Source organism: Notamacropus eugenii, chromosome 6 (genome assembly GCF_028372415.1).
Source record: "Notamacropus eugenii isolate mMacEug1 chromosome 6, mMacEug1.pri_v2, whole genome shotgun sequence".
Taxonomy (NCBI): domain Eukaryota; kingdom Metazoa; phylum Chordata; class Mammalia; order Diprotodontia; family Macropodidae; genus Notamacropus; species Notamacropus eugenii.
Window position 1 is genome coordinate 190,275,842 of NC_092877.1, and position 19,136 is coordinate 190,294,977.

The 19,136-nt window shown below is 33.8% G+C and overlaps 1 protein-coding gene across 2 annotated transcripts in view; it reads right to left on the minus strand.

The window, feature by feature from the left end:
* The window catches only part of POU1F1 (POU class 1 homeobox 1), a 28,441-nt gene extending 10,109 nt beyond the window's left edge, over positions 1-18,332 (minus strand). Inside the window, exons 1-3 of one of the 2 annotated variants that reach the window (XM_072620119.1) lie at positions 18,191-18,332; positions 17,889-17,891; positions 14,216-14,284 (exon numbers count right to left, since the gene is read on the minus strand). In XM_072620119.1, the coding sequence (XP_072476220.1) occupies positions 14,216-14,284; positions 17,889-17,891; positions 18,191-18,332 (214 nt within the window). Of the gene's footprint in view, positions 1-14,215; positions 14,366-17,888; positions 17,892-18,190 lie in introns of both variants that reach the window. The other variant, XM_072620118.1, reaches the window with a different exon arrangement.
* Positions 18,333-19,136: the final 804 nt, after the last annotated feature.

Here is a 19,136-nt window from a genome sequence, read left to right on the forward strand (position 1 = left end):
GAATGAGAAGGTCTTACAGTGATGACAACATCAATGAAAACCACCCGTCTGCAGAGTACAGGCTATAAGATATTTAATAGTCTGTGCTCTTCCTTCGCTTTATCTTCTATTAACTATTTGTCCTGTCATGGATGGGGGCTTGTAGTAAGGACAGCAGTAGCCTTTATCTTTTCAGTTACAACTTCTTTTCATTATCATATCATTCCCAAGTACTGAGCAATCTTTTGACTCCAACCTCAATAAACGCAAAATTTTCCTTGTCTTTCAGTAAAATGATTAACATAGCACATACATCATTTTTTCATTGTCAAAATGAGACACTTCAAATCATAGAAATGCAGAATTGAAAGAGCCCTAATCCAGCTTCTTACCAAAGAATAAATCCTTTTTTATAACATTACTGACAAATAGTTATCTAGCCTCCACCTAAAGATTACTAGGGATGAGAAACCCACTACCTTTTCCCAAGGCAACCCACTCATCTACTCAATAAATTCCAGTGACTTTCAAGTACCTCTGAGATCAAAAAGAAATTATTCTGTTTGACCTTTTAATCTCTTCGAAATCTGGCCATGACCTCATTTTCTAGCATTGTAATACACTACCCCATTTCCTGCAGTCTATGGTCCCACTAACCTGACTTTCTTCCTCTGCCTCCCTTGTATTACACTCCAAGTTCTGTCAACTGTTTTGCGTTGGTTCTCTCTCAGTCAGTCCTTAAATATTTGCTAAGTGTATACTCTGTTCCAGGCAATATACTAAGTAATAGGGAAACCAAAAAAAAAAAAAAAGGGCAAAAGACAGTCTCTGCCCTCAAGGAGTTCAGTCTAATCCTCTACCTCTTAGACTCTCTTGTTTCTTTCAAAATTCAGTTCGAGTAACACCTTCTACCCAGAGTCCTTAGTTTTCAGTGCCCTCTTTCCCAAAATTACTATGTATTTTTTGCATATATTATATTTACATTTATTTATTCATTCATTCATTCATTTATTCATTTTATTTTATTTGTTTATTCATTTATTTATATATTTATTCATTCATTTACTTATTTTTTATTCATTCATTCATTCATTCATTTTTCTATCTATCTATCCTCTATCTATCTATTTATTATGTTTTTTTTACCCCATAAAATGAAAGCTCTTTGAGGGAAGGAATTGTTTCATTTTCTTGTCTGTTTCCTTAGTGCTTAAGTACTGTATGATCTTAAAAAAAATTAATTAGCCAGTGGCATATTTTGATTACTATTACCTTTCATGGTTCACAGTACTGCTAACATATGAAATTTTTACCTGAAGAAATACAGCTAAGTAAAGTATCAAACATATTATTGTCATCATTGCTATTACTAATTATTGTCTATCTGCAAGGCAGCTTCATTTCAACAAACCATTTTCTAAAAGAAATTTTGTCTAATTAGGATTTATTGTAATTGTTGTCTTTTTCAAGGTAAGGAAGAATTGTTTTCTTTGAAGCATTATTTTTTGTAACCTCATAGTTTAGTGATCTAACACTTTCTTTTCTAGGTTTTTATGACCTAGTTTCTCCTGGCTCTCATACCTGTCTAAGTGCTGCTTCCCTATTTCCTTTGTTACAACTTCATTCCAGTCATGCCCACTAATATTGGGCTTCTTCCAAGAGTTTTCCTGAATCCCCTTCTCCCTCTATATAATTTTGTTTAATCTCATAAGCTCCCAAGAGTTCAATTTTCATCTCTTGGTAAATTATTCACAGATCTACCTATCTATCCTTAACATCTCTCCTGATCTCCAGTCTGACATCAGTAACTACCTACTGGGCATCTCAAATTGAATGTCCTGTAGATATGTCAAACTCAGAATGTCCAAAAGAGAACTCATTACCTTTTCCTCAAATCCCTTCTTTCTTCCAAACTTCCCTAATAGTGTCAAGGGAACCATTGGGCTCACAACTTTGGTGTCTTTATCACTTCTTCTCTTGTATTCATCCCACATATTCAATCTATTGCCAAGTCTTGTTTCTACCATCACAACACTTCTTGTATACATTGCCTTCTCCTCACATTGTTAACACCCTCATGCAGACTTTTATCATCTATTGCAATAGCCTCAAGTCTTGAGTAACCTATGGCCATGAGACCACATGTGGCCCTCTAGGTCTTCAAGTGTGACCTTTTGACAAATTTCGCAGAACAAATCCCCTTATTAAAAAGTTTTGTTCTGTAAAACTTCAACTCAGTCAAAATGTCGCATCCAAGGACCTACAAGGTCACATGTAGCTTCAAGGCCATGAATTCCCCATCCCTGCTCTCTCCTCCACTCAGCTGCCAAAGTAATTTTCCTAAAGCACAGATCTAACCATGTCACTGTCTTACTTAATAATCTCCAGTGCTGTCTTATTGCTCTTAGAATCAAAACAAAATCTGTTTTACTTTTCACGCCTTTCCTTTTGTTCTGTTGTTTTTACCACATATGTGAGTTTTGTGTTGAATTTTGCTTGTACCTTCCAGTAGCACCAGTTACAGATGAACAGGAACCAACTCACACAACTCAAAGAAGGGTATTAAATTTTCACTGTAAACATTTACCCCTCAGAAATCTTCAAATGTTTTATATAAATCAGGGTTTGGTTTATTGTTTTAATTCAAGAAAGTGATTGAGAAAATGTTAGCAATGCAGATAAAATTTTAAAAGTGTGTCAAGCATATTTATATGTCTATATCTATTTAGTTTTGCTTTTAGAGAAACAGTTATTAAGCATTTACTACCACATCCCTATGTAGTGTTATGTGTATCACATATATACATTTGTAGAGTATTCACTGCTAAATGTTAGGGAATGGATAAGAGAGCCTAATCACCTTTCCAACCGTGGAATTATCTCCATCAACCTAAAATTATTGTGGTTTACTTCCTGGTACACAATAGGTACTTGGTAAATACTTGTTTATTAAATCAGTCAAGAAAACCTTCCAAGATGATAAGATTCCAGTCCGACTTGAGTATTTAAAAGATTTACCTGCTAGACTTCAACATCTGCAAACTTATCTGAATTCACAAATTCATGAAATAAGACACAGAATTAATAAGATATATATTTGAAGAAAAGCTAGGGGAATAGATATGCAATACAGTGTCAAAGCATTTGCAGTTATAGACTCAAGTATTGGAAAAATGCAAATTTTTTTAAGTATTTACTTAGAAAGTGCTATCAAAACAAACAAAGCCTTCCAAAAGCTTTTATCCTGTCTTTTCTATCTTTGACCTTCTTGTTTTATATGCCTGGCAGTGAGGTCTCAGGATCAAAAAGGTATGAACAGTTTATCTCTGTCTTAGCAGGATTCCAAAAAGTTTCCCCCAAAAATGTTTGGAGCAATTCACACCTTTGCAAACTCTTTATTAGTGGGCTTTTCTTTTGGCAACCCCCCTCTATCACTGACTATTCCCAAATTTTGTTGACTTTGCCAATTTTTCTGGACATGAGGTGAAATCTCAGGATTGTATTGGTTTGCATTCTTTTGTTATTAATCATTGGTTCAATTTTTATATGGGGGTCAATAATTATTTATTTTTCTTCATATCATTTGTCCATTGGGAAATAATTTTGGTGTTGTTCATTCATATTAATTCTCTTTGCATCTATGACATCAAATAAAGATGATGTTCTAACAATGAGTAAGAAAGGTAAACATTTATTTTTTAGGGGGAAAACTCACAGCGTGGAAAATGCATTTTGGAAAGGGATGCCTGGAAACATTTCTGTTGTCATATGATACTGTTGCAGAAAATGATGTGTGTCACCTATGAAAACTCTCATCTGCATACTGAAAAAACTTGGAAACATAGTTTACTAACATGTTAAAAAATCTTCCAAATGAAAAATTTCAATGTGTTTTGAACTCATTTGTTAAAAATATAAAAATGTAACACTTTAGTCTGAAGAGCTAATGAATTGAAAGCAGGGAAATTGTACATTTACTAGAAACATTTGAGTCACATGATTAAGCAAATGCTGCCAATGATGTACACCCAGCCCAGGCTATGGTTTCATCTCTAGACATTTCCTGATCTACCTACTAGACTAGTAGTATTCTTTATGCCTTAAAATTATATAAAACACAGGAAATATTTCTGAAGATTATCCTATTCACTTGCAAACTATAGTTTGCCAAAAAGGAAAAAACTAGTCTGGTATGACTTGTTACCAGTGAACCCATGCTTTCTCTTAGGGTGTGACTTGGAAAGTGAATTTTCTAAGTGCTCACAAGCCTCCTTTAAAATCTCTTTAATAACCCATACTAGAATTTTACCAGGGAATAACATAAAGCATGCACTTTGTTCTTTTTTTCTGAAAATTAGGGATATCTGCCATTAAATTCAGACATTTTCTTATGCAGCCATTGTTTTATGTGGTCATTTTGTTTTTTCAAGAAAAAATTCCAAAGAAGGAAGTGTATACAATTTAAACAACAATGTCAAATAATGACAATGGAAGGGAACAATTTAAAAAACTGAATTAAGCTCATTCTGTAGTTTTGATTTCCTAAGTTTCCTCACTATTTAACAAGATCATTTCAAATTCCACCTCTTCCAAGTTACTTTCCCCTTTCTTTTCTCACTCAGATCTCCCTCATTTAATATTTTGTTTTATAACTGATCAATACACTTATTGTTCAAAATTGAATATTATGTATATCTAATTTATATCATATCCTCCTTACAGACTATAAAGCTTTTGAGGGTAAGCGCTAAGCGCTGTACATTATTAAAATTTGTATCTCTCCAGCCTCATAAATATTTGCTGTATTATATATAATTTTAAGACAAGAAGAGACAAATACAGAGAGAATCATAAGAATAGTAAATCATGCAGTAGGTATTTTGAGCCCCCAACAGAGGTGAAAGTTACATAAGAGATCATCTAAACTCATGTTATAGTTATACTAATAAAAAACTGAGGCCAAGGACATGAAGCTAGCTGGTGCCAGAGTAAGACTGGAACAGAGGCCTCGTCTTGGAATAACCAAAACCTAGATTCAATGTCTGCGTTGACTATCGACTGACAGATGCCTATGATCTTGGCCAAGTCTCTTCACATTTCAGTACTGCAGACAGCTTTCAAAGACTAAATGCAGATGAGCTGCCCTTCTCCACTGATGGAGCGAATTTCCACATCCCAGACCCAGACAAAAGCAAAAATCTAAAACAATCTTTGTGTTTATTCTGACATGGAATCTCCTGTCCTGCAGAAGTACACTGAATTAATCAGACAAATTTTAATGTATCACATCAGTGATTATTTTCCTATCCCAAAGTACTATTATTAATGAAATGTCTTCACTATAATAAACCTCATAGTGCATTCAATAAAATAACAACATAAAAATGAAGTAATTTCATATAATTTGAAATATAGTTTCCTTGGTATCTTCATTTTCATATAGAGTGTGATGCTGAAAATAGCTTTATAGCAGATGACACAATGATTTCTGGGATTGTATGGAAGTGACTGTGTTCCTGAATGTCTTGGGAATAAGGAGAGGTTTCAAATGACAGAACTAGGTTTCCATTTATGTATTTTTATATCCTTTCTTTTTCATATCTGAAATTCTGTGTTTGACTGCTCAGTTTCTGCAGCCTCTGTGGAAATGGGGGCCAAGGAGTGCAGATTCTAGACCTTTAATTTGTCAAGTAACAAATGATAATCCTGATCATTTGTCAAAATTTTGACAAATTATAACATCTAATCTTTCTTTCTATGCTAAGCTTCTCTGTTGCTGTTTCTAAATAAAGGCACACACACAGATTCAAAATGCATTTTGATTTTATTTTACAATCTCAAGAGATACAAATCATGAAGTACCCATTTTTTTTATTATTGCTGCAAAAAGGGTTGGACTCTTTCTAAAAGAGTTGTGCTAAAATTCTTTGTTATATGTTCGAAGAGAGAGTGTGGGGAGGGAGGTCTGGTCCCTGGGAAAATTGTCACCTGAAAGTCTGAGTAGTGTTGTGGGAAGTAAACTGAGTCAGGGGAACTGATTTAGAACCCTGTCTCCACTGTTTACTAGCTGGGTAACTATAAGAAGGTCACTAATAGGTGGCACTGGACCTGGAGTTAGGAAGACCTGAGTTCAAATGTGACCTCAGATACTTACAAATTGTGTGTCTCTGGACAAATTTGTTTGCCTCAGTTTCTTTAGCTATAAAATGAGGATAATAGCAGCCCCTATCTCCCAGGATTGCTGTGAGAATCAAATGAGATAATATGTGTAAAATGTCTGGTACATAGCAAGCATGTGCTATATAAAATACTTATATTCCCCCTCCTTCTCCTTCCTTTTTAATCTGAGTTCCAGTTTTCTCATCTGTAAAAGGGGAGAGGGAGGTTGGGAAAGAGGAAATAACAATAGCCATAGTAGTGAACATCTAGTGAGATAATGAATGTAAAGTGTTGTGCAAAGCTTAATATACTAAATACCATTAACTGTAATTGCTAGTGAACTATATTACCAGCTACAGTCTAGCAGGTACGGAGAGGATCAGTTCTTGGTACAGGAAAGAAAGGCAGTAGAGAGTATATAACTGTGTCATCAATAACCACCTAATTTGTTAAATGAACACCAAGCAGTTATTGATTACCAAGGAATACAAAGTGTATAGTGCAATCCAGTGAATTATGTGGAGGAATTATGTGTAGAAAGTCAGACATGATTGAAAATGACTGAACAGCAACAAATTATGTTCAATTTTTCTTCCAAACTGTGCATTCTTTAGCTATGTTTGCATGGATTGAATCTTGGAGTCAGGAAGACCCTAGTTCCAATTCTGCTTCAGACACATACTAGCTGTGTGACCCTGGGCAAATCACTTAAGTTCTCTGTTTTTCAGTCTCCTGGTCTGTAAAACAGGGATGATAATAGCATCTGTATCACGGAGTTATTGTGGAGACTAAAGGAATTAATAAACATACAATACTTCTCAAATCTTAAAGCACCACATAAATACTAGCTTTATGGAAAGTCACAGAAAGCTCAAGAATTCAACAATATCTTTATGTAATTAAAAAATATATTCTGGTCAATGAGAATGATCATACCATACGCAAATGACCAATTATCATAAAGATGAAAAATGTTAAGTTTCTAGTAAATTTTGGGTGCTCTTTCTTTGATAGTTCAGAGGGTACTTCAAGATCTAATAGGTTTTCCATCATTTTTATCATAATGAACATCAGTTTTCATTGAATCATAAAATTAGTGAAAACATCCATTCCAAGGGAATTATGGATAACAGATAACAGATAAACTAGTTTTGTCTGAATTTTTATCCTGTTCTGGAAGTTGAATGGAATCTATTTAGGGATAAATTGAATTGTATCTTAAAGTAAAACATATATGTGATAAGTTAAAAAATGTCATCAATTTAGTTACGTTTCATAATTTTAAGATGAAATGCAACTTTTTTATTTCCTGGCACAGAAGTTGAACAGTAGCAAATAAATGAGAAAAAAAATTATAAAGAGTTCTCTTTTTTTTAAAAAAAAAAAACTGGTTCTATAAATTCAACTTGAAAATATTTTGAATTGCTTTCATCACTTTCTAGGTTCCTTGTTGCAGTAGAAACTTAATTTTTACCAAAGGAGGGTACCATTATTGTCAGGGGAGATACATTCTGTAGGTAAAAGAAACAAGATGCAGGGAAAGGAAGGAAGAATGATCAATTTTTAAAGTTCATGAGTCTTGAAAAAGAGATCCCTTTGGTAGCTAAAGGTTTATAGATTAGTTTAGTATTTAACATTTCATTGATAGCTGAAATTTGCTTTGACTCAGTACAAGTCTGTAACCTGTAAGTTGGATAACACCAAAAAGCCTCTGAATTCTGAAAATATTGTCATAAAGTCTATATGCTCAAGTCCTCAGAAGAGGTAGTTTGTCAGAATGAAACATTATTATTTTCAAATACTCAATTTGAGTAGGGAGGTATGCTTCTAGAGCAGGGGTGGGGAACCTCTGACTTTGAGACCCACATGTGGACTTCTAGATCCTTGGGTGCTTCAGTCCAAGTTTTGCAGAATAAATAATTCAGGCAATTCAGAGCTCTGAAACATCTGGGTCTAAATGTACCTTCTTTTTCCAGAGGGTCTTCATGAAGTTTCTTGCATGGTACTTTATCAATGATGGACAAATTCCTCTGCTACTTGACTGGCCTGCCTCCTCAAAGACAATGGTGTCTCACCTGCATGTGTCTTACTTCTAATCTAGGTCAACTTGTTGAACTGGTTTCTCATTGGGAACTACTGCTGCTGCTGGGGTAGGAGAAGTGGATCCCTTAGCTGGTGCTACTAGACCAGCCTGGGCAAGTCACTCTGACTTGGTGATATGAGGCAGTTTGCTTAGGTGGGTTTTCACAGGGTGCTGTATTTCTACTCTACTCATTGATCCGTTGACTCTGTGTATTCATTCATCAATGTTTAGGTTCAGTTTTTACCCCCTTTAGCCTTTGCCTTGGCTGAGTGTTATAGCTCTCTTTTTAGCTGGAGTGTTAGAGCATTATTTTTTTTAGCAAGGACTGGTTCCTTTAAACCTGAAAGGTCTTTCCATTTCTATTTTGGTATCTTTATCTCTTACAACTTCCAACCTTGCTAAAATATAAATGGGACACACTCATATGCAACATTTTTAGGTTGTAACTTCCAGAAGTTAAATGGTTTGCCCCAGATCACACTACTAGGAAGTGGTGAAGTCACAGTCTGAACCAAAGTCTACTGTCTACTATACTAGGCTATCTCTCTGTAGCATAGAACTGTAATTACTGATCATATTGATAACAGATCACCAAATGGTTATTATCTGTCCAATGTCCTCCATTTAGTAAGGGAGGGATTATACAGTTCATTTTGAAAGAGTTTTATCTAAATGACTAAAATAAAAATCATTTTGATCCTTAAATTTTTGTATTTGGACAATTCACTTGAGTGAAACATTTTCTGAGACTGTTAAATGAGATACGGGATTATGTCAATATCAGTTTATTTTCATTTTTCATAATAGGGAAGGGAATAAACATTTATTAAATGCCTACTCTGTGACTGGCCTTTTAAGTACTTTACAGATATCTCATTTGATCTTCATAACAACTCTACTGAGGTAGGTGCTATGCTATTATTATCCTTATTTTTATCATTGAGGAAACTGAGGTAGACAGCTGTTAAGTCATTTGTCCCTTATCACATAGGTAGTGAATGTCTGAGACTGGATTTGAACTGACATCTCTCTGACTCCAGGACCAATGCTCAATTTTTTGATAGTCAATAGAGAGATGAAAAATGGAAATCATATGAAAATAAATATTTTGGTAATCAGAATTTTAATGTATAGTTTTCAGTCTTATCAATAAGCAAGGAATATGCTCTTTTGTTTTTTTAGGGAAAAAGGCTGACGTAAAGCCACTTAGGGAAACCTCTGATTCTTCATAGTTAATCAGGGGAATAAATACCTGTCCTTCCTTTTGTGGATGCAAACTTCAGAAGCGGATATTAACTAATCTAGAACATGTTGAAAGAAAAATATTATAGAGCAAGAGAACACACATTTATGACAATTGTCCAAGATACGCTTTTAGGTTTACCTAAAAGTTCCTTGTGATAACAACAACAAAAAAGACATAGTCTTTAGCATAATCAGTCGATGGTCCTCTCTCTCTCTCACCATGAACTGGGATAATTACTCCACGTACAAACCAATGAGGGGCAGCTAGATGGTGCAGTGGATAGAATGCTGGACCTGGAGTCAGGAAGACTTATCTTCCTGAGTTCAAATCTAGTCTCTGATACTTGTTAGTTGGTGACTGGGCAAATCACTGAACCCTGTTTGCCTCAGTTTCCTCTTCTATAAAATGAGGTGGAGGAGGAGATGGCAAATAACTCCAATATATTTGCCAAAAAACAAAACAAAACCAAATAAGGTCACAAAGAGTCAGACATTACTGAAGAATTCAGGTCGATGAATTCTTTGTTATAGAAGGACACTGGATATGCAAAACCAGTCAACCATGATAATTCCTGAAGTTCTGACTCCAAGTTGTCTCCTTCAATGGAATATAAACTCCTTGACCTCAGAGATAATTTCATTTTTGTCTTTGTATTTCTAGAAACTAGCACAGTGCTTCACAGGGGTAGGCTTTTAATAAATGCTTATTGATTAGTAGAGCAATTGATTAGTAGTATGTCTATCGGTGACTTTATCACTTTCTTCCTCAGATTCACCTTTATAAGTAGAAATAATAATACTTCTACTCCCTATCTTAGACAGTTACTGGAAATTAAGCACTTTAAACCTTAAAGTATTACATAATCAACATTTCTTGTGTCCTTACTATGTGCTTTGCACTGTGCTAGGGGAAACAAAAAGAGGTGAAACAGTTCCTACCCTCAAGGAGCTTATAGTTTAATAAGGAAGACAACTTACAAAGATATATAAAACAATAGGAAATAATTAACGGAGAGAACATACTCAAATTAAGAGGGGTTGGGTAAGGCTTCCAGTAAAAGCAAGGATTTTAATTATAATTTAAAGTTAAGTTGAAGAGATTGATAGTGTAAAGTGACAGAGGTATTCCAGACATAGAGGATAGCCAGATAAAATATCTGGAGAGATGAGAGCCTTGTTCACCGAATGGCCACAAGGCTGTTAATGACCATTATTCTTTTGTGTGTCTATCACTGTATTAGCTCGGTAGAAGATGAAAATGAAGAAAAAGAAATGTTATCGACTCACAAAGCTTACAATTCAGTTCCTAGAATTTTATTTAAATGTATTTCTATCATTATTTGTTGGTGATATTGACCTATGCTTCTCTTTCATTGCTTTAGTCTCTACTCATTTAGATATTATGATCATGTTTGCTTCTTAAAAGAAGTTCAATACAGTGTTTTTCTTCTCAATTTTTTTTGAATTATACTTAATGGTTATTTATTTTTCTTTAAAAATGTTTTTAAAATGTCTGAGGAGTTACCTATGAGGATTTACCTATAAATCTGTCTAGACTAGAGAGTTGCACTACACCTCACTCAATCCACAGACATTTAGTTCCCTTCATACATACTTAAATTTAATTATTTAAGAATTCTGTCTCATTTAATATAAACTGCTCAGGAGATACACACACACACACACACACATATACATTTCTCTCTTTTGACTCTATTTAGCTAAAGATTTGCTTATTTTGTAAGTATTTTAAAAGTAGCTTTTAGATTTATCATATTACACTTTACTTACACTACAGTTTTTTGGGGAATAGCATTTACATAGCAAAATAGTGTGTCCCAAAAGTTTTAGTGCAGTCTTATAGCTGCACTATAATGCCTTATAGCATACTTAATTTACCTTATGCCCCCTCTGCTTCCACCAGAGTCAATAGGAGGAAAATCAAATCAATTTCCTAGAAAGCTCTAATAGCAATGCTTTATAACTTTGCGTGTTCTCCATTTGGCTAATGTAAATTCATAAGATGTAGGAAAGAGGGGCAAAAGAGAAAATAAAACAGAAAAACACAAAATCATATGCAGAGGAATTTACAAGCAATTTTAAAAAAATTATGCCAATCAAGTTATAGAAATTAACGTTAATAGTAACACTTTGCATAGTTCTTAATAAGTGTTAAGCATAATGTTAAGTTTTACAATTATTATCTAGGTTGTTCCTCACAATAATCCTGAGAAATAAGTACTATCATTACCCCTTTTTGCTGATGAAACTGAGCCAAACAGTTTTAAGTGATTTGCTCAGGGTCACATAGCTAGTAAATGTCTAAGGCTTGGTTTGAATTAATTAATATTAAGAAATGTTACTTTTTGAGGAGCTCTTGCAGCATGTTAGAAAGAACATCTAGACAGAAATCTGAATAGGGCACAGAGTTTGGATCTGTGATTTCATTGGTTAAAGGGAACTCCCAGGTAAAGAGATTCCTTTTGCCAATGCAGCTTTGTTTTCTGGAATTGATAGTCCCAGATTGTTGTCTGGAACATTGTAAAGTTGAGTGCCTTGTCTGGAGTTATATACAATAGTGGGCATTTGACAGAGGCACTACTTGAATTCAGGTCTTTCCTGGCTTCAAGGATTTCCAAGATAATGCCTTTTCCAGAGACCAACAAGGGCTGGAAAAAGAATGCAGAGTAGACTAGGTGCAGCATTTTCAGGTTCTCAGTGATTTCTTGTGGCAGTGATAGAACACCTCAAAAGGGATATGAAATTTTTACCTTGGGAGCATGGGGTTGCCTCCGAAAGGAAAGGCAGCGAAAAGACTGTAGTTGCAAAGATTCCAGGTAACCATGCAAAAAGAAGAAGCAGGAGGTAGTGGAGGTGATCACAGAGAACAGAGTTGGGATACTGAGATGACATAATGACAAAGCAAAAAGGGACATGGCCTGCTGATGGTCAGAGTCAGGGTTCTAAGCCCACAGTCCAAGAGTTCCCCACCTCAATGCCAGCTTTTTCATGAGCTCCTGAGGAAAGAGAGCAGTTGGCTGCTTCTAGTAGTATCTGACCTATCTGCAGGTTTGGAAGTTAAGTCTAAAGTTTCCCATAATTCCTATGCAATCAAAACCATGTTTAATTGTTAAACTGCGTGTGCCAGTGCTTGGATGTAGCATTAAGGGAGGAGACTGGAAAAACTAAGGAGGGAAGAAAATTTAAAACATGCCTCAGCAGCATTTGCAGGCAAGCAGGGGTGGGGTACGATTGGAAAGAAAGAAAGAAGAGAGGGGGGGGGAGAGAGAGAGAGAGAGAGAGAGAGAGAGAGAGAGAGAGAGAGAGAGAGAGAGAGAGAGAGAGAGAGAAAGAAAGAAAGAAAGAAAGAAAGAAAGAAAGAAAGAAAGAAAGAAAGAAAGAAAGAAAGAAAGAAAGAAAGAAAGAAAGAAAGAAAGAAAGGAAGGAAGGAAGAAAGAAAGAAAAATTGCTGGTTTAATTTTCACAGCTTCTCAGAGCACAGAGGATACTTTCACTAGGTGCAGGGTGGAGAGAGGAGTACTCCTAGTCTTAAAGCAAGTTTAGTAATCACTCTGCTTGGCCTGCTGGAGTAAAGTTCACAGCAAACACAAAACCCTTTGAAACGGCCCATTTTGAAAGCCCATGCTCCGCCACCATAGAAATGACTGCCCCACCGGGGGAGTGAATCCTGGGATGTCTCTGACCACAAAATGTAGGAGTGGAGTAGGGTGACTGACTGGTTTGTATTTTCGGAATAAAACTAAGATGTCTTCCAGACCAAAAAAAAAATACGTTAAGAGAGCTTTACAAAAAGACAACAGAATAGATCTGACACACTATAAATTATTCTAAAACTCTCATGCTGAAATAAAAACCATATTACACTTACAATATATAGCTTTAAAATACACTCATTAAGTTTCATAGGTTGCCTACAGAAGGCTGCCTAGAGATATTTTCTTTCTAAAATATTTTCCTCTAATTCAAATATTGAGTGGAATAAGAACATTTGGAATAGACCTCTGGATGCAGAGTAATAATAAAGCTATTGCTCATGTAGTGCTTTAGAATTTGCCAAGTACTTTGCTTATGTTAACTCACGTTGTCTTCATAACAATACTGTGACATAAGTGCTATTATTACTCTGGTTTTACAACTGAGTAAACAGACAAGTTAATTGAGCTTTCCAGAGTCACACATACATATGAAAAGGGTCTCTGTCTCTGTCTCTGTCTCTGTCTCTCTCTTTCTCTCTCTCTCTCTCTCTCTCTCTCTCTCTCTCTCTCTCTCTCTCTCTCTCTCTCTCTCTCTCTCTCTCTCTCTCTCTCTCACACACACACACACACACACATACATGAAGCAGGATTCAAAGTCAGGTCTTTCTGATCAAAATCCTGTCCTCTATTTTGTCACCAAACTGCCTCAATTCTATGAACCTATGAACTCAGAGTAAGACAATTAACAAAATATTCTAATATTATTTTTTGTTCATTTTTAGAGAGATGAAGGTAGGAAAAACTATGGATTTGTAATTCCTTTTGGTTCTTATTCAAGGAGTTGCTACATAATGTAATTGCCTTTCTAAATATTAGAAAATATAGCTAGAGAACTCTTGTCTACTGATAACTATTCTTTCCAAGTATATATCCCAAACTAAACTCACCTAGTAATTTTGGACATCTTTAATCTTCATCTATATCTTAATCAAGCCTGCTAAAAACTTATCAGATAAAAGATATACTCTCTTACCTGTCATCACCCCATAGGCAGACTGTTGGTTTCCATAGTGGCAGGAAGGAACGGAATAGTGAAGGCTTGCTGGCGTGTTCCCAAAAGTTGTCATGGAGAAATGCATGTGCGAAAATTTAGGAGTTTGGATCAAAGACAAAATAGACGGGACTGGTAAGAAAATGTATGAGGATTCAAGACATATTCTTTTCAAACCAGAAATATATATATATATATATATATATGTAATATATATTTTCTATTATTTTCTAAAGTTAATTGCTAATCATTACACATTTGGATGAAATTTTCTTGTAAATAACAAAGAATAAGATGATAATCATTAAAAGGTTTTACTTAACTAGAGTCTCGCTGTAATGCCAAGTTATCCAGTAACCTTAGAGATGAAACTGCCTAATAGTGAGATTTGTGGGGTACTTTGATAACTAGATCTTCTAAGATACTCTGAATTGGACCATATAGCAAACTTTATTTAGCAAGGATAAGTGGCAAAGTGATCTTTCTTTCTGCTAAATTGATTGGTAATTAAAATGTCCTACATTAAAAAGGTAAACTGTATTTCTGGACATTTTTACAAAAATTTCCTGTAAAAGCAAGTTAGTAAACTAACTTGTACACTCAACATGTACATACAATTTATACAAGGAAAAAAATTAAAAAAAAAAACAAGCAAACACCAAAAACTTGATAAACTAACCTTGATGGAGTTTTTTTAATACTAAAATTTAAAAAAAAAAACCTCCATCAAGGTTAGTTTATTAAACACAATGGCATATAGGGTATATTGATAATTTGCGCATAATCTTAGTACCCATACAATCGATTCTGTAGACTTGACCAGTTCTATAGATCTATTATAAAGTCTTCCAAAATTATTCAAGTTAATCTTAAAATGATTTGAGTAGCTTGGCTTTGATAGTTGAAGCTATGTGTATAGATATTGGTTCATTCAAAATCAATGATAGGTTCTTAAGACTTTAATATCCAACTTGAGAACTTTATCATGATTGGCAAAGTCAGAGTTATATAGTGGATAGGAGCATAGCTTCAGAATCAAGAAGACCCAACTTCAAGTCTCATCTCTGACAAATAAGTTCTTAATCTTTTCAGTCTCCCAGTTAACTCTCTAAGTCCATAAAGTATAGAGAATGTGTGGATCTTCACTGGTAAAGGGGATTTCCTTCTTGGGAGCTTCTATTATAATGAAATCCCAAATTCCAACCTATCATGCTTTCCACAATAACAAAATTCTTGACAAATTTTAAAAGACCAGAAACCATCATAAGAAGGAATACGAAATATTGTAGATTAATATGTCTATGTTGTTATAATTTTTAAATAATTTATTTGTCATTATTTACATACTGATTTTGGTGTTGGATTTCCCTTAATATAAGAATGCTAACATCTTTTAAAAATTATAAAAGATAATACAAAGTTTAAAATTAGGGAAATTCAAAGTGAAGTCAAGTTTAAGGGTGTAAAAATTAACTAAGAACATTCTTCCTCTCTTTTCATCTTAAGTGAAATGCTTTCCCCTAAATATTTGACTTCTTAAAAAATCATAGTATAGATGAGTTCCCCCTTTTCAACTAAGGTATAGAATCTAACTCATTTTTAAATAATAAGGTTTGATAAATTTAAATTCCTTACTATGACCTAGGAAAATATATAATTAAACATACATATACACACAAAAGTTGATGCCTAAACATTTTGCTGTCACTAACAGCTAATTAAAAAGCTTCAGTTTGGTTAATACCAAAAGAATTTCTCTTTAATAGATCATTATTCCAAGCTTCAAGTGCCAATGTAAATTGTCTTAGAAGGTAGTCCTTTTTAGTTTGCTGTGGCCAAAAATACTGTTTTCCCCATGACTGAAAAATTCATCACTCTCTATCTAACCTGATGATAAGACTCTCCAAATTTAGCTAGGTTGGCCGCAGACAAATCCATCCCTGGAATCATATTTGAAACCTTTCCAGATGTGTAGACAGAACTTGCACCAGATTGGTAAAGCCTTTTTGAAATGGTGGACTTTTTTTTAATTAAAAAAAAAATCATATTTAATATTTTTCAGTATATATGTATTGTCATGTTTATAGTTAATTCTAACTTAATCTTCTGAATTTTCATTTATTTTTCATGTTCTTTTGATTGAAATTTAGGAAAAGATGAAGGTATACTATGTTGAAATTTAAAACAAAATTATTCTAGAATATACAGATTCATTTAGTAAATAAAAAAAAAAAAACAAATCAAGAAACCTGTGTTACGGAAATGCTTGTTTTAGTCTTTGAACTGAAAATAAAATAAATTTATAATAAAAAGAAATACATCAAGAGCAGGGTTTTTAGTTAGCTAATCATATGAATAATTGCCTCAGTTTTATATTTCTTTTTATGCACAAATAGGCAACATGAAAGGTCTTTTTTACATTGGAACAGAGTAGGAAGGCACAGTGTGTGTTCCCATCTCCATATTTACCATTGAACAGGTATGTAGTGGGGTCCATTATTGCTTTACAAGAAAAAAATAAACTGTTTCAGTAATTATGCTTTCTGTCCTTTTCTCTCCAAATGAAATGTTCAGTACTACGATTGTGTTAATGAAATTTTCTTTCAATTTGGCCTCTAAAATTATTCATGATGAAATGTTATGTTTTGAAAACTTTTGGTAGCATAGGAAATGCATTATACCTACACAGTTATGTGATTTTAGAGGCATCTAACTCTTCAACAAAGTTTGGAGTGTTTGGACTTAAATGAACAGTGGACAACAATGTATTTGTTGACCTATTCATATTCAACTTGTAAATTTTATCATAAAAAATGTTCTGAAAAATTCAGAAAATTTAAACGATAGTTTATATATCAAATGATAAGCACTCTTTACAAAAAAAAAGTTTATTTCTTTTCAATGAAGACATTTGTATGTACTTCAGAAAGGGAAAAATTGCAATCTACTCTCCAGTATTGTTAGTATAGGCAATTTACACTCTCATGGACTTGTCCACTTTACAGATCGACTTTTTAGAATGCAATATAAATATATAATTCCACAAAAAAAATAAAAATCAGCAATACTTAGTCCAAGAGTTGCTAGTGTTGTAATAATCTATTTGAATGATCAGATTTTAGTTATTTAAGATTTGTTTAATTTTAGAACAATGACGTAGAAAATTTATTTTTAAAAGTTTCTTTTTTATTCAGTATGGAGGACAATGACCGCAGTTTAGACCGCATTATCACAATTTTAAATGTTTATCATATCAGCTTTACAAATATATTGCTTCTAGCTTTTTCCTTTTTTTTTTTTATCTTGCTGGAAACTTATGAGTTTATTGGCACTTCTTTAATTTTTCCAGTCATCAAAATCTGCTAGAAACAATCATGGATATTTTACAACAATTTCACTTGTTATCTGATTTTGGGATAAAGTTTTAGGACTTAAAAAGATATAGTGTAATTGGAGCTACAAAGGTAAGTAAATCCTTAAAAGAAATTATCAGTTTCCAAAACCAATAAGGTGTAATACTTTTTAGTTTCAACTTCCAAAGTATTAGTTCATTTAGTTAATTCGTTACGTTTTACAAAAGACTTTTCCTTTAAAATAATCATCAGGTTACATATGTCCTTATTGCTCAGTCATGATATAACAAATTCAGATTCACTTGCTAATAACAAAAAACAATTTCGTTGCCTGTATCACAAATTACAGTAAGTAGAATTTTCTTTCCCATATTAATTTTCTTTTGTGTATGGAATCATTGACATGATTTTTGGTTAAGATGAGTGTTTTAGCTGCTAGTTTCATTTTTTGGCTTTAATTTGTAATATTCCATAACATTTACCATATTTCCTCAAATATGTTTGAATTATATTAATGAATTTAGAATGATATAAATTTTAAAACTAAAATTCTGAAATGACTAGACCTGAAAAACAATGTTATTGGCATTAATAAAATCAATACCTGTTGACACCACATTCGTAGCATGGTTGGAGGCTGGCAGGCATTCAGCAACACTGTGATGCATTATCAGAGGCAGAGTGGCAGAAGATTCAGAATTCAGAGGTACAAAGCTATCAGCTGAAGTAAAAGCTTGGCAACTCATCCCCAAAATGAGTGAAAGAAAAGAATGCTATTTTCTGGATTAAAACTTTAGGTTTTTAGCCTATAAAGTGCTGTCTCTATTCTCCTTACTTGCATATATACATCATAAAGGCTCTGAAGCACACAGAGGGCGTGTGCAGGTATTTATACTGCCTGGAAATCCCTTCTTACATTTTAATGTTCTTTCTCCAGAAGTATTGGTATAGAAACTCAAAGCTTTCTTCCTTCTTATCCAAACAGAACCTACACCCAATTTAACAGGTAGAGGGAGAGTGGCAGGTTGAGGGAAGAGAGAAACCTGAGACCATAATTGACAGCTTCTTTAAGTCAAGTCCTTAGAGAGGAATGCAGTAGTTTAGAAAAAGTAGCCTTCTCGAAGGTCCAACAACGGATGAAAAGAAAACAAGCAATGCTAAGGTTAGAAAGGCATTTCTTGGTAACACCATCTCAAACATAAGCACGATCTCAAATTCAAGCAGGAGCTTTGAAGCAAGCCAAAGTTCTTAATTCAGTCAAAATCTGTAGATTAGATATATAGGTAATATATATCTAATTTATAATATGTATAAGTATACCTATATATTATAAATTATATATATTATCTGTCTATATAAATATACGTAAGTGAACACATCATACAATGATTTTTGCCTTTCAGAGTGAATTTATTTCACCTAGTGAACTGACCTATAGCTGACCTATTATCTGCACAAATTTTAAAATGTTCATCTATGGTATCTGATGTTTGTTTTCTTTATTATAATGCTTCATTTTCAAAAGGAGCACTGTATTTCATAGACATTAG